This window comes from Rhinolophus sinicus, chromosome 14, assembly GCF_057876585.1.
Source record: "Rhinolophus sinicus isolate RSI-liver-muscle chromosome 14, RSI-T2T, whole genome shotgun sequence".
Taxonomy (NCBI): Eukaryota; Metazoa; Chordata; class Mammalia; order Chiroptera; family Rhinolophidae; genus Rhinolophus; species Rhinolophus sinicus.
This window is the reverse complement of record NC_142514.1, coordinates 38,356,917-38,380,326: the sequence shown is the minus strand read 5'-3', so window position 1 is coordinate 38,380,326 and position 23,410 is coordinate 38,356,917. Positions and strand designations below refer to the sequence as shown.

Below are 23,410 nucleotides of genomic sequence, written 5' to 3'. Positions count from 1 at the left end.
GTTTTTTGATTACTGATTTGATTTTGTTAGTGGTTATCTATCTGCTTAGATTTTCTGTTTCTTCCTGATTCAGTCTTGGAAGATTGTATGTTTCTAGGAAGTTACCTATTTCTTCCAGCATAGAATTGTTTCTATGTTAGCATGTAATTGTTTATGGTATTCTCCTGTAATCCTTCAAACACCAATCTACTTTGAAAAACGATATGTGATGAGTCACAGATTATTGTGGACATCTTTTGTCTATATCCTGATTTGTGTACTGAAAAGCTAGAAGTACTATATTCAATTGCTCACAGTTAATATGCTATGGTAACTGAAATTTGAGTTGTGTTATTGGTGACTGGTGTTGGTAACTAAACCATGATAACTGAAATATGTATTAATATATATCAGGACTGCAAACCAAGTACTGCCCATATTTAGAAATTATTCTCTTTACTTGCCGATTCCTAATCCTAGCATTTTGACTGAGGTCTTGGTGTCTACTTGGCGATCTCATCAACCTCGGATTCTAAAGCATGATTAAAGTTTGCTTTGTTAGTTTTTTATGTTCATTGTGTCATATTTTTCTTCCCTCAGGTCATATTCCTAAAGCTTGGATTAGCACAGCTATGGACCTTCAGATAGATGAGTAAGTGCTCTATGAAAAGTCTAGCTTTAACTCTTACATGTTTTCATCCCTTTCAATGCTTGCTTCTTTCCGAATGTTTTGTTTGGGTTAGGCTTTAAGATTTTTAAAGATTGTATTCATTTTTGAACACACATAGTTCACATAGTTTAAAATTCCAGCAGTGTATTAAAGAGTACATGGTGAAAAAGACTCCTTTTGCCTGTATCTCCAGTCACCCAGTTACTCTCCCCAGAAGTAAGCAATGATAATTCATTTTTTGTTAGATGATAGCTTTTATATTATATAAAAGTGGACTTCTTCAGTTGCATGGACATGGCCTCCTGGTTTTCTCCTCAATGATTCTATGCTATGTTGTGCTAGACAACCACAGTGCTTTAGCATTATTCTTATTTTGCCTGTGAGGAAACCAAAATTGAGCAGGGTCATGTGACCAGTTGAAGATCATAAGTGGCAACCAAATGGCAGCACTGGGTTGTATTATTCTAGTTACCACCATGTACTTTGCACATAGATAAAGCTTCAATCTTTATTTGGCAAATAAATGTAAATTTCTCTATTAGTTTTGTTCTTTCAATTGTGAGGCTTTTTGAGTTGGACTTCACTAATGTCAGGTTTTGGGAGTGGGAATATTGGCATATATGGATGTTTCTGAGATAAGGTTTCTACACTGTAGACTTCAATTTCTGTTTTAAAAGTTCCTTAGTAAAATTTAGTCTTGTCTTCTGCTTAATTGCTAGATATGAAATCAAATGCATGGGTCATTTATTTTGTTAGCCCAGATTTTAAACTGGATCAAATAGAAAGAGAAAAATAAAATGATATTAGATAGAAATCTAATGTAATACTTTTTCCCCCTTTCACTGAAAAATTGTTTTGTTTGTATGGCAGCATGACTGATATTCTGTCTTTAATTTATGCCAGGTCTTAAGTAAATGTTTATTTAAAAGGTGAAAATAACTCCATTTATGTCCCCCCCCACCCCTCTCCCCCTACTCAACAAGTGAATGTCGGGTCCTATGCTGGGCACTCTTAACATAAGATGTTTTAAATCTCATAACAGCCCTAAGAGGTAGAACAAAGACATCATGTCTCCATTACATAGATGAGGAAACTGAGAGTGGGATAGGTCAAGAGATTTATGAACCATAACGCTTATAAGTGGCAGAGTCAGAGGTTCAAACCTGCTTTTACAATTGCTCCTTGTGTGATTGTAGGGTTATGATGACTTTACTAATTGACCTATTCAAGGTTTTGGTAAGATAGCATTTGTTTTATTTAGCATTCTGACAGTTTCTTAAATTATTTTACAAGTAATTATTGTTATTTTTAGGTAGAACTATATGCTTTTAACTATTATGAAACTGTTTATGGAGTATACAGATAGAGCTGAAATCTGGTCCAAGAGAGGTGCTAGTCATGTTGAATGATTTTTAAGTATTAAACTACAAAGCAACAATAATAAAATTTTACCCAACCTCTAGGGTTGGCTTGTAGGCTTGGCTCATTCTTCCTCCATAGTAAATGGCAGTGAAGATGTGGAACACAAGAAACTGAGTGCCAGTTTGGGTTTACTCTTCCCTTTAGGCTCCTTTATACACCTTGTCAGAAGACATTAGGAAAGGAATTCTATAGGGTACAAAATGAGAGGAGTCTATCACCATGATTATTTACAAAGAGGATTTATTTGTTTCTCAGCGTTGAGCCCCAAGTCTGTTACATGGTTAGATTGTATTTCCCCCATAGAATAAAATAGTAATTTCTGCTTTCATAGGCAATTTCATAGGCCGCTTGACACTGTGAGTGGCCTCTTGAATCTCTCATTACTCTACCATGTCTGGTTATGTGGTGTCTTTCTCCTGACGACTTGGTACATCTCATGGATGCTCTTTAAAATCTATGCCACAGAGGTTAGTATTGAATTTTTTATAATACTTCTTGTGTTTTAGAGTGTACAGATTTATTTTTAGTAGAGCACTGATTAGCACGCTATTACACCCAAAGCCATTTTGGTAAATTGGGTTTTGGTCTCTTCTGAGACTTCATTAGAGATGTATCACGTCTATCATTTTTTAAATGAATGGGAATTACATTGTCTTTATTATCCAAGTGTTTGTCTTGGACAGTGAGTATTTCTGTTTTACCATCTCTGTAGGTTTGTATCATTGAATGGCTTCAGAGAATCTATGTTTTTAAAATTTGTCTCTATTATTGGAAGCCAGAGATGTAATAAAATTGGGAGAGTAACATTTTTGAAAATAGTGTGTTTTGATATATATAGCTTTAATACCTATTTTTGCAAAGAACTATAAAGATGTTAATGTTGATTGTATTGTCTTTGTTATAATAAATTTCAGTTAGTACTTAGTGAATGTAATAAAGTCATGATCCATCATCATCCTTTCATTTGATTATGTTTGATAGGCTCATCTGTTCCCTATTCAGCCACCATTTGCGGAAGAGTCAGATGAATGCCTCCCGAAAGTTTTAAACAGCAATCCTCCCCTCATCATAAAGGTACGAGAATTGTGCATTTTGTATCTTTACACAGTCATCTCTAACTCATCGTAAGGAAGGATTTAATATTTAGCATATTTGGGTATTTAGATAATATTTTTCGAGGGCCTAGAATATTCTAGTACTGGTATTATAAAAATCATGTACGTGCTACATTGAATGCTGTTTACTTTTTCAGTTTTCTTTCCAAGAGACTAAAATGCAGTACATATTGCAAAATGTATGTTTATAAGTTAAACTAATTCTATATGCAGAAGAGATGTAAAAATATTTCCTAGCGTGAAATATGATATCCAGCAATATGCATTGGCTTTTCGTAAACTCCTCATGGTAGCAAAACAAAGCACTTTTTTTTCTTTTTTAATCACTGGACCAAGATATATTTGTACTCATGTAGTTTGTTGGCTATTAAGATCAAAGGTAGTGCTTGATATTAATAGTATGTAGACACTCAGTAAACTCTCTTAAAATATGAATAATGATGATCCTAAAACAAATTTTAATAGAGTTTAAAGAAGTTGCAATAAATTTAAAAATCAAACTAAGAATAAATTGTTTTTATTTAAATTTTGAAATTTTGAAGTATATCTGTAATATATATGATCTTGTTAAGAGGTCATAGAACTTAAAAAGAATCGAAATAGTTTGAACCCATAGTTTTGATTACACTCTGGAAAAGTTATAAATTAATAAGAAAATGAACCACTGAGACTCTGATTACCTTTTTAAATGTCAATTTTGACTAACAGATAAACAAAAATATCAGTTATTCATTTGATTATTTAACAAATCTGTATTTACTGGGCAGGTGTCAGTCACGGCTACTAGTTACTTAGGGTACAATGGTGAATAAGGTGTAGCACAGCCTAAAGGCAGATGCACAAAAAGGCAGATGCACAAAATAATGAAAATGCGCTATGGTAAGTGCAGTGGGAACCACTTGTTATGCTTGGGACCAATATAAGAAAGGTTCACAGAAAGGATGATATCTTGCATAATGAGTAAAGAGGTTTGCCAGGGACCAAAATGGAGATTTTCAGTCAAGTACAACACATCATGTGTCTACTGTGTGCTAGGCATGGCCTTTGAATGTGGAAGCAAGCAAGACGTGGTTCCTGTCTTACAGTTTGGTGGGTGGAACCAAATGAGACAAGTAAAAGGCGATCATAATAAATTAGGTTAGTGCCACAGTTGAGAATTGTGTGAGTGTACTCGTATGTTAGTGTGGGAGAGGCCAGGGAAAGTTCTAGGAGGAAGGAAAGTTTCGCACTACACAGGTGGGACGGAACGGGGTTCTATAGTTCCTTGTAGCTGGAGCCTACAGTGGGTGGGGCCTATAGAGGTTGCAGGCAGGAAAGTTCTAGAAGTCTAAAAAGGAAGGTTAGAAATTATTTTCTTCATGCAAAGTCTCAACTAATTTCCCCTTAGATATATAGTGCTGAGCCCAATTCATAAATAAGATTTTATATGAAGATAAAAAAATTAAATAAATTTTTTTCCCCTTTTAGTATTTGGCCTTGCAGGACCTGATGTTGCTTTCTCAATATTCTCCTTCACGAAGACAAGAAGTTTTTAGCCTTAGCCAACCAGGTATTGCTAAAAGTGATAGACCTGATTAAGCATGTGCGTGCAGAAGGTGTTCTACTTAAAGTTTTTGGTGAGATAGGTATATTTAATAAAATATCACACATAAGTGAGTCCATTAAACGAAGTCTTGATTTAAATCTTATAAAACTAAGTGTTTGTGTTGTTGTGGGTATAAGTTATGTCATCAGGAAAAGTATTTTTAATTTTTTATATTATTTCCTTCAGCACCCTTGATTCCCTTAACCTGGAGTAGTTTGAGGTACATTGACAGTTTTAGAGCAGGAAAGCACAGTGTAAGAATCCTAAAAGTTTTAACACTATAAGGGTCTGAAAAAATCAGGTGGTATGACCTCTCTATGGGGGACCTAAGTCTCAGAGAGATTAAATGGCTTAAATAAAGTTAATGTTACAGTTGGAATAAGACATCCTGTCATTTATCTCTGAGTGCTGAGCTCCCTCCTGCCCTGCTACTTTGCCTCCCTTAAAAAGAAAAGAGTAGATGGTAACCTAAGGGTGCTCTTGGCGACTCTGAACCACTTCTCCACTTTTACTTGCCAGGCCCTTCAAGACTAATTGTGCCAGTGCTCTGCTTTATTCCTACAGGGAAAGCATTCCAGCCCCAGCCAGCAGTGGGGAGCAGAGAACCTGAGTAGCTTTTCATCTTCTCTCTAATCAACACATAATGAAGCAGAGTAGATCTTTACACAACTCTAGGATAAAAGTCCTGGAAAATCAAAAAGTTAATGAGAAATAAGGGAATAAGAGTGTGGATCATGGTAGTTAAAAAAAATCAGCAGAGATATAAAGTCTCCAAGTATGAAGTATGATGATTACCAAACAATATGTGACTGTTACACAAATGAAAGTGTAAGGAGCACAGTGGGTTAGACACAGCAGTTTATAGGTCACCAGGCTGTGGGTTGCATCTCATTAGTCATGTTTGTCGCCTTAGTCTTCAGTCTGTTCAGTACTCCAGTAATAATAAAGTAACCTTGGGCTTTTTTTACTCAAGCCATGCTCTGGTGTTTGGCTTTATTTTAGGGATTAGTTTGAGAGGTTTTTTTTAATGGTAAAATAGCAACTTCTTACTTGTAGACTTTGGGAAAATTATTTCATCCAAATATTTATTGAACTCCTGCTGTGTGTTAGATGTGATGAGTATAAATAGTAGCTTAACCGAGAAAAGTGGGCCCTGATACAAAGTGTAATGTAGCATCTCTTACTGATTTTTCTCCCCACTTTGAGAGAAGCCTATATAATTATCTACATTTTGAAAGCTGGTGTTTGGACTTCCTAGGTGGACATCCCCACAATTGGACAGCCATTTCAAGGGAGTGTTTGAATCTTTTAAATGATATGACTCAAAAACTAGTTCTCTACCAAGAAGCTGCTGCTACGAATGGCAGAGTAATGTCTTCATACCCAGTGGAACCTAAGAAATTGAATTTTCCAGGTAACTCCTTGTACAACTAAGAGAGGGGAGAGCATTTGCATTTTATTTCCTAAGAAAGATGACAGTAGTTAATCTAAGGATATGTATATTAATGTGAGGCGTATATTTTTAGGGAAAATCTAATATATGGGGTAATGCACTAAACCAAGAAAAAGACTTGGGTGTTATTGTAGATTGAAAAAAATTAAGTCCGTTGTAGTAGTGGTTGTAAAATGGCTAACAAAATGTTGGTCATCAAACAGGCCTTCATCTTACTCTAAATACAAAACCAGGTGAATCTTTACAGGTGATACTAGTTGCTGTTCTTATTGCAATATCCCAGAGACAAAAAGTTGCTGGACAGTGTCCAGAGAAGAGCAACTGAAATGAATGAGTGATTTGGGGATGGGAGTATCACGTTCAATGTCATAAGATAGCTTAGTATAATGTTAGTACCCCTTCAGTTTGAAGGATGCAAGTTGACAGGAAGACGTACAGGTGGAAGAACTTACTCTATTTCACCAAGTCCCTTAAGTAGAACGTGCCTAGGAATGTAAGACTGATGAAGCACTTCATGTTCAGATGTCTTTTGGAGCCAGGCATTTAGTGAAAACGAGCGAAACTGGCTAGGTGAGAGCACAGGCTTCATCTGAAGGGGGAAGCTATGGATTAGCTTTAGACCGTGGTTTTCATGTGGGAATTTGGACCCAGTATCTGAACTCATGGTCTCTTTTTTTTTTTTTAAGAGAAGCCTGAAATCTTTCACATTTTAAATGTTAGCAACTAATCTTGATATTTAAAAAAATCCCTGTATGGGCCAAAGCAAACACATCTGTGTTTTTGACTTCATTACTCTGGAGTGACCATATACCAAAAATAAATAGATTACAATGAAATAAGTTCATGAATGTCAGATTTTATAAGATTCTAGAGTGTTTCCAATGTTATCAACTTTCAGATCAGCATTTGTTTATTGAACAAACAGTTGTTGAATGCCTACCACATACCAAGCAATGTGCTAGAATCCAGAGAATCAAAGATGACAAACAGCGTTGGAACTGATGGTTTAGGGGGAGGCATGCAAATAATGACAAGACAATGTAACTGCTAAAAGTAAATCTGTCAGAAAGGAGCCTGAATGGATAAGATGTTTAATAATGAAAGGAGGCCTGTATGTTATAAAAAGGGGCTTAGATTTTTATCCCATAGAGTTAGGGAACCATTAGAGAGTTTTGAATAGGCTAGTTACGTCAAATTAGTATATTACAAAGATCATTGTAATCTTGGGTTGGAGGGATCATGGATCTGACCAAATGGGTTTTTCATTGTTTTAAATTGTTGTCATAGCCTATCGTGCCGACAAAATTTGCCTCTAATTGTGAGGAATTATTGCAACACTTAAAAACCCCAGTCTTAATTTTTAAATTGATTATTCAAAGATTTCTAATTGCCATTAACTCTTCCAACGTCATGTAATGAAAATATGGTACTTTAAATGTTTAATGTCTTATGGTGGTTTTATTTAAAAGAATACTAGTGTAATTTATTTGTCTTTGTGCCTTGTACTGGAGTGGCAGGAAAAATGTTCCTTTGTACAACAGTCTAACTAAATTGGTAGAGTTATAATTTGTGAAGAAGATGTTTACAGATCAGATTTGTAGGGTCAGATATGTAGATATCCTGGACAAATTAGTCTTTGGTGTGACTTCTGTTAACTAAAAAGAACTCCTGGGAACATGGGATAAGGTTGGCACTTTCTAGCTTTACAGTTTCACAGTATGAATTTGATTGTGTTTAGCCAAGTAATAGTTCCAGTGGGGGCATGCGATAAAACTGGAAAGATGCAATAATTGAAGTTGTTGCCATATAAAAATAAAATGTAAATTGATAAGTTTATTCAAAACAGCTTAGAGAAAATGATCTTGAAGATGAGGATATTCATGGAGGGGACAAGAGAGGCTTACCAGTCTGACAGAAAAAGATGTTTAAAGCGCCTTGAGTGGTCATTGAGTTGCAGTAATAAAAGCTGGCTCTTGCGAATGTAAACCTAAATGGAAACAACCTACTGAGCCCTGGGGGAATGCATTAACCAAAAGATTGAGATGTATAAAACTTGAGAACACCCCATGCTGACCTGTTTGGATCAGGTTGCCCCTTCAGCGCTGGATCTGTTCTTTTGCAGAAGAAACTACTTTTCAGACCCCAAAATCTAGCCAGATGCCTCAGCCGTCAGTGCCACCGTTAGTGAAGACGTCACTGTTTTCCTCAAAATTATCTACACCTGATGTTGCAAGTCCCTTTGGGACCCCATTTGGCACTAGTGTAGTGAATCGGATGGCTGGGATGTTTGATGTGAACACCTGCTATGGGTCACCTCAAAGTCCTCAGCTAATAAGAAGAGGGCCCAGATTATGGACTTCTGCTTCTGGTGAGGACTACTTATTTTCTAAAATTTGAAATGTCGTAGTTGCAGAGAATCAGATGGCCTAAGTTTTCACCTTCTTTTTTTTACAGATCAGCAAATGACTGAATTTTCTAATCCTCCATTTACCACTGTTAGTGCTGAGGGTAAGACAGTGAGACCGCCCAGTGTGATTTATTCATGGATGCAGAATAAACGTGAACAGGTAGGATGATATGGTTACAGGATTTATATTTGCATGTAACATTGAGAGCATCAAGGCTCTCACATGAGTGAACCATCAGGAATAAAAAGGACTTTTTTTTGATGCTCCCTATATTAAATTGACCCGCATGAAATTGCCAGTGGTGGACTGGTTTTGACTGAGCTTGGTTTGTGTGAGGAGCATGGGTTCTAGTGTGGCTGGAGCCGAGTGAATGAGGCGAAAGTGGTAGGTGGGTGATAAGGTCAGAGGGGTAGCAGGCACCCAGAGCTCGTCGGGCCCATGCGTGTTTGTCAAGACTGACATTTTCTGAGTGAGATGGAAAGCCACTGTATGGCTTTGCCTGTAAGAATGACATGATGTAACTTTATATTTTGAAAGTGCTGCTTGCTCTATCTGCTGTGTTGAGACTACATTCTCAGAGACCGTGTTTCCCCGAAAATAAAACCGGGTCTTATATTAATTTTTGCTCCAAAAGACGCATTAGGGCCTATGTCCAGGGGATGTCAGCCTGAAAAATCACGCTAGGGCTTATTTTCCGGTTAGATCTTATTTTGAGGGAAACACGGTAATAGTAGTAAAGCTGCTGAAGTAATCTAGTGTGAGATGGTGGTATGTGTGACCAAAGTGGTTGTGGAGGCTGTAAGATGGGAGCAAGGTCTGGACATATTTTGAAGGTAAATGTAATAGGTTTGGTTGTGGTGTGAAAGAGAGAGTCAATATTGATTCTAAAGTTTTTGGCCCAAGGATCTGAAATAATGTAGTTGGAATTTATTGAGCTGCAATTTGCTGATGATTCTAGAAGAAGGGATTTGATGGGAGCGAGGTGGGGAAATCTGGAGTTTGATTGTAAACATGTGGAGTTTGATTTTAAACATGTTGATTTTGAGATTCTTACTAGACAACTGAGTGAAAATACTGAATAGGAAATTGGACATATATCTGGAGTGTAGGGGAAAGTTCTGGGCTAGAAACGTAAATCTGGAAGTCATCAGAGTATAGACAGTATTTAAAACTGTGAGACTCCATGGGAACTCTTAGGGATGGTAGACACAGAAGAAAAGGCACACAAGAACTGGCACCCTCCAATAATTAAAAATCTGGGAGATGAGGAATAGCAAAGCAGACCAAGTGACCACTGAGGTAAGAAGAGAACCAAGAAAAAAGCTTTTCAAGGAGAAGTGGCCGGTGCTCCTGCCAAGTCGCATGAGATTCAAACTAAGAATGAACTGCCGTGTTAGAAATGTGGAGGTCATTGAGTCCTTGTGAAGAGCTGTCGGAGGGAGTGGTGGGGATGAACACCTGATTGGCATGGGGTCAGGAGGGACAGGGAGAGGAACTGGAGACCACGAGAAAAACCGGGCCTTTCCAGGAGTTTTGCTATAAGAGGAGCAGAAAAATGGGGTAGTAGCTGCAGGGAGTTAGGGTCCAAGACGGGTTTTATTTCTTAAGATGGCAGAAGTAATAACATGTTTGCTGATGGAATGATCAATTGATAGAGGGAAGAACTGAAGGCATTTTACAAACTTCCGGATCCCTTATGGCTCTATATGCCAGAAGTACTGCCATGCCATGAATTTAATTTCAAGTTAGTTGGGGTTGCGTAACTTTCAGCTTATAATACTAAGAAAATTGTTTTCTCTGTAAATGTCAATTAGTAGAAAATCACTCCACATCTTAAGGTTTTTTTGGTAAGGTAAATATGTTCTTTTTTGGTTTTAAGAAGTTAAAAGGGCAAGACAGCTGTGGAGAATTGAGAAAGAATATGGTCTTAGCAAATATCACCAGAACCACTTAGTATTCCTTTTATTATGACAGGTCTCTAATTTGGGGGTTAGACATGTATACCTGGTAATGCAGTTAGTCAGATGGCCCATCTTGGTAATCTAATTTATAGCACAAAGGTATTTACTTACGTGGTTTATTGTAAATATTCTTTTCTCTGTGAGGTGTTTAAGTTAGTGTAAGGAAGAACCTAGAAATATGTAATATTATTTTTGAATAGAATTGAAAACTGTAAATGTGTTAATTCTTTTTTTTTCCAACTCAGATTAAGAATTTCTTGTCAAAACGGGTGCTGATAATGTATTTTTTCAGTAAGGTAAGATTGTGTAGTTATAGCCTTGGGAATCAATCAGGGGAGAGGAAATGAAATAAGAAATGAAGTCGCAGATAGGATTTGACTTCTGAGTGTTTAGCTGGAACCCAGCAAGCCCAGCCAGCAGCTTTGCATCGCGCTTCACTTAACCTTCATTTTAACAATAGCTGCCCTGTACTCACGCAGTGGCTCCCTGAGTCTCTTGGCTGCAGGCAGCTTTGTGCTGATACACAACCCTTCCTGCAAAATGAGCAAATCCATGGCGATCCTTCATGGCTCGTTGTCTTGCTAACATGTTTGTGGCCAGTTTGGTGTTCAGATGAGAGATGACGGAGTTAGATCGCAGCTGTTAAACTTGTGTTGGATAAAAAGTTGTAATTCAGGCCACAAGCTAAATGACTTTCCAACTTGTCTCTCAGCTGCTCCAGCTGCCACAGGAGAGTAAATCTCAATTGCAGAAGCTAAAGATTCATTTCTATTTTCACTGGCTACAGCTGTTGTGTGTTAACTAATCCTTTGATGAGCAAAACCTTTGCCCATATGTAGGGGAAAGAATTTTTGTTTTAGTTTTTTGAATCTCGCTTCTCTCTTTCTGCAGATATTGCAGTATTAGCTAATATTGCACTCAATTATGCCTCCAAGTGAAAATTTGCGTTGGCGTACATTATTTATTTTTATTCTTTGGGCGTAATACTCCGGTGGGGAAAGAGATCTGAGTAACCCTGATAGAATATAGATGCATATAACAAAGAACCATTTTAAGTTCTTGAAACTTTTTTCCACTGTGGTGGCAGGGAAGATCCACCCAGCTATCAGTGATCTTTGCCAAAAATAATCGACTTAGGCTGTCCATTAGAGCTTTGGGAAAACTACGAGACACCTGAGGAAGGTGTCTCCCACCAAGAGGAAGAGAGGTCGTCTGAAGTTCAAGTCAGTGCTTTGTGTCAGAAGGATGGAGGGAAGTCACCCTTGTGTCCTGTACCCCGTGCTCTTTTCACCTGAGTTCCCTCCGTTAATTCTGACACCATTCCTGTGAGTGGTCTTTCTGTCCTCCTTTTATGGATAGGGAAACCTGAGGCTCTGGGGTGAGGTCAGGCAGCTAGCCTAAGGGCACATAGCCTGTAAGTGACAGAGCAGGCTTGGCTGAACGAGGTCTCCTTTTTCCTTGCAAGTGAACAGTTACTTTTGATTGTAATTTTGCAAGTGGATCTATCTTGTAATAAGGAGTTATAGACACATAGACACTGCTGTTTGATGTTGAGCAATGTAACGTGCTGTTATGCTTAATGGGCTTCATTGAGTGCATTACCAAAGCCAGTGTTTGTTTAAATGAGCTAATTGTTGCTTCATGCTATTCGGCCTTGTTATGTTAAATAAGGTTGGGTGGTTTTTCTTCGGAGTGGGGTTGGGATAGACAATTTAAGAGAGGTAATATGTATTTAGGCAGTTTTTTTGGTTTTGTTTTAAAAAAAGCTTTTGTAACCATTCCCTTAAATGATCTCTATACTAATCCCTAAGGTGCGTTGAGCATATGAAACTCTTATTTTAAATGATAAACTGAGGCACATAGAAATTTAGAGACTTGGCAAGGGTCACATAATAAGTTGGTGGCAGAATGCTGTATTGCAGTTAGATGACATTGCATTAGAATTTCAGATTTTAATTCTTGAGGCAGCTGTGAATTTTTCATTGTTCCAGTCTACATAGTTGATTAGATGAAATAAGAGTTTTTGCCCAGGGGAACTTACTTAAATGTTTTTGTTGTTATTTGTAGCACCCGGAGGCTTCCATTCAAGTTGTTTTTTCAGATGCCCAAATGCATATTTGGGCATTAGAAGGTAAGCAATGTCAGTGAATTACAACTATGATTTTAATTATCAATTAAATATTGAAGTATAATTTATGAAAGGTCAGTTTTGGACTTTGATCTCAATCTTCGAATTTTCAGATACATTTTTATATTTTTGTTTCATACAGATCATTTTTCTTACATATTTGGGTGTACTTTGATTTGGGCAGAAATTTTCCTTGTATATAAATAAATAAACTGAGCCTGGGATTCTTGTATATCTTTCTCTACTTCAAAAAAACTGCAATTAATAGATTGTTTTTAACTGGCAACTTACGTTGATACAACTATTTAACATATTTAATATATTTAACTTAGATTAAACATGAAAACATAGTTGTTAAAGAATTTATGTATATCTTATAGATACTGCCTTCTCAAAGCGTAAACGATACTTCTTCAGAGAGGCCTTTCCTGACACTGAATGAAAAGCATCCTCACGTTCTTCAAAAAACTTTTTCCTGTTAGAACGTAAAGCAGACTGTCATCTTATTGGGGACTGCTGCAGTTGAGCATCTTTCCAGTGCCTCTTCCAACCTCATGTCCATTTTTCTTACCCCTCTCTTTTATTTAGAAGTTCTTTATAGATTCAGAATATTAATCCTTTCTCAAATCGATGTATTGCAAATAGATTTGCCTAATTTTGATTCACTTTTAATTTTTCTCTTCTTTCTCCTTGAGGTCTGTCTCACCTAGTAGCAGCATCGTTTACAGAAGATAGGTTCGGGGCTGTGCAGACTACACTACCAGCTATTCTTAATACTTTGTTGACGCTACAAGAGGTAGGCCATATGTGGGTTCGGTGGCTGTAGAGGTCCTATTCCCTCCCCCACCTCACCCCCTGCCCCAGGTTTTTTTTTAATATATCATATTTACTGTGTAACAAAATATATGTTGAAGTTAAAATAATGGTACTATTCTCACCCTTAGGAAATTATAATGTAAGAGACGAGGAATAAAAACTTTTAATTCATTGATAAGTAATAATTTTGTAGTAACAGAAAAAGAAAGTATACTAAACCTGTAGGCTATACCTCTGGTAGTAATCAGGTTATTTAGGATATTACAATTCTGTTCAGTAGTATACATTTGGATCCTTACACAATTTGTAGCTACTAAAAGTGACCTGTAATTAAATTGCCCATGTAGATAATAAATTACCTATTGGCCAGAGGCTCACAACAATCAAGCTGAAGCCAGTGGATCCCTGCCGTCAGGATGGGTGCATAGTTTTAAATTAATAGGTCTTTTTAGTCCTAGACTTAAAGGCAGAAAAATAAAATGTATAGGCCGCCTTTCCTAACTTCATGTTGAGTCTCTGAGTGCAGAGACTAATTTGAGTTTTACTGAACCCCTGGTGTGAGTGAAAACAAGCAGAATCCAGCTAAGACCATCATTGACTTTCGTGGGGCCATTCAGCTGCAAAGAGGCCAGTGTACTGACACTTAGCTTGCATAAAACACGCACCAATGTTTATTTGTCATTTCTCCTTGCTCAGAAATAAGTACGCAGATACATAGCAAGTAAAACGTGGCATGTTTTGCAACTGTCATTTTATGGGGGTCCTAGCTAACGTCAAAAAGGAAATAAAGCAAAGTAGAGAAAAAAATCAAAACTAAATGTAAAATGTGAGTACCTACACTCCCTTTACATGAAGAGGAAACTATCAGATTCGAGCCCACCCCCACTCACCCCCCAAAAAAAGACTATATTTCCAAATGCAAAGAGGCAGCAAACTTAGGCCTGGCTGACTTAGGTGCCATCCAGCAGCACACAGGCATGTTAAGATGGAAAAGGATCCAGATGAAGAAGAGTCAAGAGATTTCTGACGGAGACCCCATCGACCACGGAGTCCCTGTCTGACCTGGAGTACATCATTTGACTCCTCCAAGCCTCAATGTAGCATCTGGAAATAGGCACAATAACACACCTAACGTCATGTTTCTGATAAAGATTAAATCAGAAAAGGCATATGTAGTATTTAGGCACAGTGGATGACAAACAATACTTACGTGGCGACGTGAGAAGTTGTTAATATGAAATACTTTTGCCTAAAGTATGTTTGTAAATCATAAGAAGAGTTTAGCGTGAATAGGATGTGCCTGTGCTTAAACGCTTGTGTATTTCTAATACTCCCAATAATAGCAACTCTGTTCATGACGGACTCACTCTAACATTGCATTGTCTCATTTAACCTTCATAACCTCTCTGTGGAGTAGGCACTATTATTACACCTCCATTTTTACAGGCAATGAAGCCAAGGCAGAGAAATTAAATTATGTGCCCAAAGATAACACAAAGAGAAACAGAAGAAATAAGATTTCAACGCAGACATTCTGTCAATAATAACTTAGAGCCTTTCCTAATGGATCTGTTTAGAATTAATTACTTCCAGGGTGTGACGGTTAATTGTATGTGTCAAGGTGGAAGATGTTTTTGGATGAGAGTAACATTTACATGGGTGAACTGTGAGTAAGCAGAAGGCCCTTCTATAAGGTGGATGGGCCTTCTACACCGCCTTGTAGTATTGGTTGTGTGTCACATGAGACATATAAATCCTTGAGTGCTAGAGGCATTTAGAGGGTGGGGTGTGCTGGGGTTTTCTGGAGGAGGTGATATTGAACTAGGCTTGAAGGGTAACAATTGGTGCATATTTTGGTCTTGGAAAGCAATTTAAGATATGAAGAGAAATCATGCTTCACTGTCCATTTCTTCATCTCAATTCATTTTACCTCTTAAAAAGTCTTACCCACCAAAACCAGTGTTTTTGGATTTTTTTTTTGCCTTGAGTCTTCTTTGTGCCCACTGTCTCATGTATGTTACTTGAGACATGTATGTACACATGGGTAGTTTCATTATTTATGCTCTTTTTGCAGTTACTTTTCTCTAAAGAAATAATTTCCTAGTCTTTCCCCACAACTTCTAATATTTGGCTTGTCTGACCACACTAGGGTAACCATGATTTGGGCATATCTTTGGTACTCATATAGCAGAGTTTGTTTCTAATCACTCTGGCTGTGTAGTTCACAGCAAATACCAGTACAATGCGTTCTAGTCTACAGAATGATTTCATATCATTATTTTTTTGATCCTCATAATTATCCTGTGAAGTAATTCAGATGGAGGTATTTTAGCACTATTTCACAGGTGAGGGAGGCTCGGTAGTGCAGTGACTTTCACACACACAGATCTTGTAGGTGGCAGAGCTGGGACTTGAAGCCAAGCTGACTGCAGGCCACTAGCAGTGTAGTAGACCCCAGGGAAAGCTGTAGCTCCACGTCCCTTATTCTTTGTCTTGGGCCTTTTATTTTCACACGAGGTTCTCTTCAGAGAGGACATTTCTACCCCTGCAACCATGCTTTCAAAGTTTTTGAACCATGACCTGCAGTACATTTACATTAGATATAGTGTGTGTGTGTGTGTGTGTGTGTATAACAGAAACAAAAGATTTTTAGAATAGTACTTACCTTTTACTATATGCATTTCAGTCTAATGTTTTCCATTCTATTTCATTTTAAAAAATGCTGGTTGAAACTGAATTGATTTCATAAGGATCACACTGCCCTGGAGATATTCTTTCTTTTCACCTTCCCACCATCAAAATACCTAATTCTTCTTTGTAGTTGACTATGGGTAGGTATGACAAGGAAAGCGATCAGTTTATTTGACTATAGTTATTTATACCTTTGGTTAGGAAGGTAGGGATTACAGATTTGTGGAAAGGTATGACTCTATTTACTTTGAAATAGAGGAGTTGGAAAGGAGAATACTTTTGAGCAGCAAAGCAGAAAGAAGCAGAGGCATATTTTTAAGAGTTGGAAGAGGTAAAAGGAACAAAAACAGGACCATTGACTTGGTACTTAGCTTCTGAGTATAAAAACCCTTCGTTGTGTAGGGCTCATGGCATCTCTTCTCTCCTAGGCTACTTCACATCAGCCTTTTGGTCATATTCGACAGTCATCAGATTTCGCATACTACCTTACGGTGTTGCCTTTTCCACCCCATATCCTTAGATTGACTGTAATGAGTAATCCAGTGTCCATATGGCTGGATATTTGTCCCACACCTTTTTGGCAGCACAGTTCTTTGACTTCTCTTATGTACCCTTCAGTCTCAGCCCACGGCCATCACCCAGGCCTCATTATCCCCTGAATTCTCAACCTTCAAAGCTTAAACCTCTAGGATTCTATCTTCTAAACCAGAATCCTGAAACATTTTGTGCTGAAGATCTCTTTGGCAGTCTGATCAAGCCTGTGGACTTTTTCTCAGAATAATGTTCTTAAAAGCATAAAATAAAGTACTTGGGATTAGAAAGGAAAGCAATTATATTGGAATACAATTATGAAAGTATCAAATTTGTGATATAGTAATGAATGCCTTTTAATTCATGCATTAACTAACAGGATCTATCAGTGAGTCTAATGACTGTCATTTTGAAGTAGTGATAAGTTTAATGGTATTTCAAGATAATTGCAATAGTAATGTGATATGAAGATAATTGGCAATTTCTGTTGGTGACAAATTCACAGGAACTGCTAATGCAATTGTGATTTGTTGCTTACATTCATCATTGAAAGAAATGCTAGTTTTTAATTAGCGCTTATTAGTGAAGACATATACGTAAATTTTATCCTAAAGTTTACGCCCCCTGAATTTTACCCATATATCTGTGGGTATATCTCTTACATGAGCCCTTACTCCAAGCATAGCCCTCTCATGCCCTTGCCTTTTCTGTACACTGTGTCCTTATCAATATTTTCTCTTCCTTTGTCTTTCAGTCTCTCCTGGCTGCATATGTATCTTTTCTTATTCAGCTTAGATGGTAATAGTCTGTCACTTCAACCATTTTATTCCTAATTCCTTCAACTCCCTGTCCCTGTGTTCTTCAGTTGTGCTGATGTGGCAAAACCTCTGTATCCACCACGCATCCATTCTTGTTTGCTCATCGCTCCTGTGTTGGCCTTACTTCAGGCCCTTGGCATTCTTGACCTGAATTATTACTGTGGCCTCTTGCCCCTGCTAACTCTTAACAGAGATTCTTTTCTGACTCCAGCCATTCTCCTGTTCTTCCCATGAGCCCTCTGCTCTAATAACTACCAGGGACTATTCAGTTTTCCCCCAAAATATATTTTATTTTCTTAACCTAACTCTGACTCTATACATGATATCTTTTCTTTCCTTCTTTGCCTAGAACAGATTTTTCTCCTTTTGTCTGGCTCTGCCCTGTAACCCCCATCTCAACACTTTTATTACACTGCATTTTAATTTTCCATTTACTTTTCTTGTCTCTGTTAGTCGGAGTAGAGGCAGGGACCTTGTCTAACATCTGACATGGTACCTGGCTGTCATTATCATCTAATAGTATTATTCTTCTGTACCAGAGATTCTCAACTATGTTGATTTTGTTTCCCAGGAGACATTTGGCAGTGTCTGGAGACATTTTGATTGTCACAACTAGGAAAGTGCTATTGCCATCTATTGTGTAAGAGGCTGGAGATGCTGCTAAACAGCCTACAATGCACAGGAACAGCCTCCACAATAAAGAATTCTCCAGTCCAAAATGACTCTAGTACTGAGGTTGGAAAACTCTGCTCTGTAGTCATTATTTCCAGTAACAAAGTCTACATTTATCCTTAACATTTGTTTGGAATTCTGGCTTTAGTGGAGTCAACTTTCGTTTTAGCTAGGTTATAAGTAGGATCCTTGAGACCAGAGACTGTCAAGTCTCTACATAGTGAACATTTGTTAATGACACCAATAGATAAATATTGAGGGGAGAGCAACTATAATTTTCTCTTTATTTGGCTTTTGTGCATGTACTAACTACTGTATATAAATGTAAATGGACAAAAAGTGTCTGTTTTCATAGTACAGCCCTCTTTCGGCTTTACATGTATTAGGGCCAAAGTTAAGACCTTCAAGGAATTTTAAAATTTTCCTGAAGAGTATATTGTGTTCAGTGGTGTGTTGTACTCACTGCTTATACTTTTTATTGTTTGGGATAATTCTTTACCAAATATTTGAGATCCCAGTTGTGTAATGTGAGGCTTCAGGGCAGGAACCACACGTAGCGCAAACAATGAGTGCTCAGTAGATAACTTGTTTAATCTCACAGCTTATTAAGTACTTCAGTTCTCCTAACCAGGGGGCACAGCATTAGATACATAAATCAGTGTGTCCTGAATTTCAGTTATTCATATACTTCCCTCGTGGTTTGGGCCGTACTGTTTGTCACAACATACTGTCATAATTTTAGTCATTTATATTCCACCTGAACTATTACTTAGTATTTTAAATCATTCATTTTTAACTTAAATTTATTTTAAAGGAAAGTTTATATCACTTTTGTAAAAGGAAAACTAGTTGACTTGCTATAAATAGAATACAGGTGTATGTCCCCTTATCTCAAACCCTAGGACAGATTTCAAAATTCAGATTTTTTTGGATTTTAAAATGTAACAAATAGTATACATATCAAACATTATGTAACAGTCCTATTGGTATCTGAGGTAGAATCCCCTTAATCAGATACATTAATACTTTTCTCCAATGAAATATCTGAATGTTTATATTAAAGACTAAATAGTTTATGTCAGTTCGGGTCAGGTTTTACTGCCAGATGGGGTCAGGCAGGTCAGGTCAGCTTTTGCCACCAACAGTTACACAAGTTTGTGTTCAGAATTTTTTGGATTTCAGTACTGAGCATAAGACAGAGTGAGAAAAGACAGTGATTGTAAGATACTGTTGTTTGCTGAAGTCCCTTAACACGAAGCCTGCTTATCCTTTATTATAAAAGGAGCTTAGTGATGATTAAAGATATGTTAAGGACACATTCGCTCCAAACCGAGACTTTACCCCCTGATTTAACCCTCATGCCATTAGGGTCTGTTGGACCTAATTTATTTTTTGCATTTCTTTTTTGAGCTGGTCCAACTATTTGTAAGATTTGATATTTTATGACTTCTATTCTCTCTTAGAGGTCTTTCAAAAAACAAAGAAAACAATTCAACAAAATTTATTCTTCTGCAGTTTACCCTTTAGACCTCTTTAAAATTTTAGTGATTTTACATTTCCAGTATCTTGAAACAATTTGTTGTGTGATCATCCTAGGAATTATTTCATTATTACTCATCAGTTATTCTCAATTGCGGTAAAAAAGACCAGTAAGAAAACAGAAGCATGATGAAATCATGTTGTGTGTGGCATCATCTTTCAAGAAAAGGTACATATAAGTAGCCTGGACCCACATCCTTATAGTATTTTTGTTGTTGTTGTTAGGTCTCATTGAATACAGCTGCTAATTCAGAATTTAAAAACTTTTCCACCCACTTGGTAAAGGGAAGAAGATTGCCATCATGTTACGTAGTTATGTAGGTAAATCAGAAAATGAATGCAAAGAGACAAATAACAATACTCTAGACCATATCTGATCAATAGAAATATAATTCGCATATGTAACTTTACATTTTCTAGTAGTTACATTAGAAAAATACAGGTGATATTTGTTTTAATAATATATTTCATTTGTCTCAGTATATCTAAAAATCATTTTATCATGTAATCAATATAAAATTATTGAGCTATATTTTTTTATAGTAAGTCTACAAAGTCTGGTGTATAGTTTTTACTAATAGCGTATCTCAATTCAAACCAGCCACATTTCAAGTCCTTGATAGCTACATGTGTCTTAGTGATTACCATATTGAACAGTGTAGCTATAGATTTTAATGATGATGGTGAACTTGATCATATAAAAGGAATTTCACACTGATGTTTCAGATCATAATATTCTAGATATCTTTTCTCAAACTCAAGAATTGTTGACGGAACAAATTTTTAAGGAGAAAAAAGGAAATATATGTGATATTCTCATCTAGTAAGTCACTCAACAGGAAGGATTTCATCCCATAATATAAGTAAGAAAGAACATGAATCATCCCATTTTGCTGAAAGTAAATGTGACAGTATTCCTTCATCTTCTATGACATTTATGTGCCAAAATTGACTTTATATGGTTCATAAGTGGATAAATGCTAAAAGTATACAAAGGACATTGGAAGGCATAGATGATATCAAAATGAAAAAGTCACTGAATTAACCTTTTGAATTTGTCTTTATAAATCTAAGAATGAAAATGTTTTGCAATTATGGTACAAAGTAAATGGTTGAACTCTCTTCAACAAAATTACAAGTTATCGGGGCGGGCCCGGTAGCTTGAGGTTGGAGCTCCATGCTCCTAACTCTGAAGACTGCCAGTTCAATTCCCACATGGGCCAATGGGCTCTCAACCATAAGGTTGCCAGTTTGATTCCTTGGTCCCACAAGGGATGGTGGGCTGCGCCCCCTGCAACTAGCAACGGTAACGGCAGCTGGACCCGGAGCTGAGCTGCGCCCTCCACAGTTAAGATTGAAAGGACAACAACTTAACTTGGAAAAAGTCCTGGAAGTACACACTGTTCCCCAATAAAGTCCTGTTCCCCTTTCCCAATAAAATCTTTAAAAAATATACATACATACATACATATATATATATATATATATATATATATATATATATATATATATATATAAAATCAAAATTTTTTTTAAATATTGTGTTTTGATGGTACAAATGCAAAAAAAGAACCAGAAGTAATGATAAGCTAGAACCTCAATTTGAAATCAGTATTATAAGATGGGTATGTTCCAAGTTTATGCTTGATAACTAGTGAGCAGCTAGTTGCAGTCACAGGATATTGCCCATTTCAGATGTATATATATCTTCAAAACCTGGAAAATACGTTTGTATTCTTCTTTACATTTCTATAGTTAGTTTATATTATCTTGTCATTCTTACTTCTGTAAAATGACTTTATAAAAAGGGTCCATTGAACCAAGGTGGTAAACAATGACGACTATTTTTCCTGATATATTGAGAGTTAATCAGAAGGTTTGCAAGAAAACTGAAAAGGAAGTAACTTTTCCATTTTGATTCACTGTTGTTTAATGTTGCTTAAGTGTGTCACTGAATACCCCCACCCATACTGCCTAAAATTATCTCAAGTATGTCCCAGTTTGGGGAAACACTCTTATTAGTTGCTGTTGAAGAATAAATGATTGGACTTGAAGTTATCATGGCAGACAGAACGCATATTAAATCTTGTCCCTTCCCCCAAACTCTGCTAAAATACAGTAAAGGACTTTGAAAAAGACATATAAATCCATAAACAGGAGAAGAGACAACAGCAACAAATTTTTCAAAGCTGGGCAGTAGATTCTTGACATAAATGACTTAGCAGATCCCAGAGGCAAATCTGAAGTTGTTAGTGGGACAAACACCAACCACCTCTGGAAACAAGGGTAGAGACAGGTACCAAAATGAAGAGGTTTAGGTGAGAGCTGTTTCAAAACCAGTTAGATCTCTAGATTCTTTGCTGCTGCTGCTCCCCCCTCACTCCAGCAGAAGTCAGAGTTTATCCTTTAGAGAGAGTAGAACACTGGGTCTTTGGACTGAGAGAGTCCAGACACAGCTGTGGGTTCTGCACCAACAGCACAGGGATGTCCTCAGTAGCTCTCTGTTCCCCACTTGGCTCCCCGAGCACTGGAGACCAGGCCCTCCAGACAGCGTACTGGAAAAACTCTTCTCTGGGAACTCTGAGCTCACCCCACAGAAGTCCACACAGATCACCTATTGTGAAGTGTTGTCAGTAATCTCAACCGTGTACTCAGAGCTTTCGGTCAGCTCCTTAGGAAGTCCACTCTCAGGTATGAGCCAAGGAGTCACTAGATTTCTGAGGAAGGTCTGTAACGTAGACGATAAAAGATCGAAAGAAGCAACTTGGAAGAAACTGACAAGCAACCAAAAACACAACAAAAATCAGCAAAATCCTCAGACATAAGAAAGGATATTGCCTCCTTGAAACAAAAGTAGGGTGCCTCTGAACAATAATGAATGTCAACTACAATTTTATATATATAGTTACAAGAAGTGGAGTTCAGCATTAGGAATAGAGGCAGTGGAAATGTAATGACTCTGTGCGATGTCAGAGGGGTAGTAGATGGAGGGAGGGGGGTTATCACTGTGTGAGGGATATAAATGATAAATGTCTATTACATTGTTTTGTACACCTGAAACTAATTAAAAAAAATTTTTAAAAGGGTGCTAAAGTGAAAAGGATAAAGAGCTTAAAATTTAAAATATGATGGCATAAATCAGTTTAACTGTTGTTTTTATTTCTTTTGGTGGTTCTATCCATTACTACAAATAATAGGTTTATACTATTGTTTCTAGTCACTTTAGACATTATCTTACTGTAGTAGATTAATACATGTATACTTTTCTATCCTCACTTCTGTCTGAAGGTACCTTTGGCCTTTAAAAGATACACTTAAATCTCTATTCTATCAACTATAAATCAGTTTCTCTTTTAAATTCTCTCTCCCCACCTATTCTTGCGTGTAGATGATTTATCATCTAGAATTGAAAAGGAAGATTAGTTTAGTAAGTAATTTTTATTATGTAAAGTATAAAGTTGTTTCAGTTTTTTTTGCTGAGCTTTAGTTTATAATAAAGACACTCTTACCATCACACATAAACACATCATAAGCAGAGTAGGGTGACTATGTTTCACTCCCCAGTTTTGCATTTTCAAGGCTGTTGTGACGTACAGCTCCTTGTTAGAGGAAAGGTCTGGAC

The 23,410-nt window shown here is 37.0% G+C and overlaps 1 protein-coding gene across 2 annotated transcripts in view; it reads left to right on the top strand.

The window, feature by feature from the left end:
* The window catches only part of NDC1 (NDC1 transmembrane nucleoporin), a 45,208-nt gene that overhangs the window by 15,819 nt on the left and 5,979 nt on the right, over positions 1 to 23,410 (top strand). Inside the window, exons 7-16 of one of the 2 annotated variants that reach the window (XM_019742886.3) lie at positions 580 to 631; positions 2,403 to 2,538; positions 3,053 to 3,145; positions 4,654 to 4,735; positions 6,030 to 6,185; positions 8,347 to 8,592; positions 8,679 to 8,791; positions 10,839 to 10,889; positions 12,661 to 12,724; positions 13,417 to 13,517. In XM_019742886.3, coding sequence (XP_019598445.1) covers positions 580 to 631; positions 2,403 to 2,538; positions 3,053 to 3,145; positions 4,654 to 4,735; positions 6,030 to 6,185; positions 8,347 to 8,592; positions 8,679 to 8,791; positions 10,839 to 10,889; positions 12,661 to 12,724; positions 13,417 to 13,517 — 1,094 coding nt within the window. The remainder of the gene's footprint in view (positions 1 to 579; positions 632 to 2,402; positions 2,539 to 3,052; positions 3,146 to 4,653; positions 4,736 to 6,029; positions 6,186 to 8,346; positions 8,593 to 8,678; positions 8,792 to 10,838; positions 10,890 to 12,660; positions 12,725 to 13,416; positions 13,518 to 23,410) is intronic. The other variant, XM_019742887.3, reaches the window with a different exon arrangement.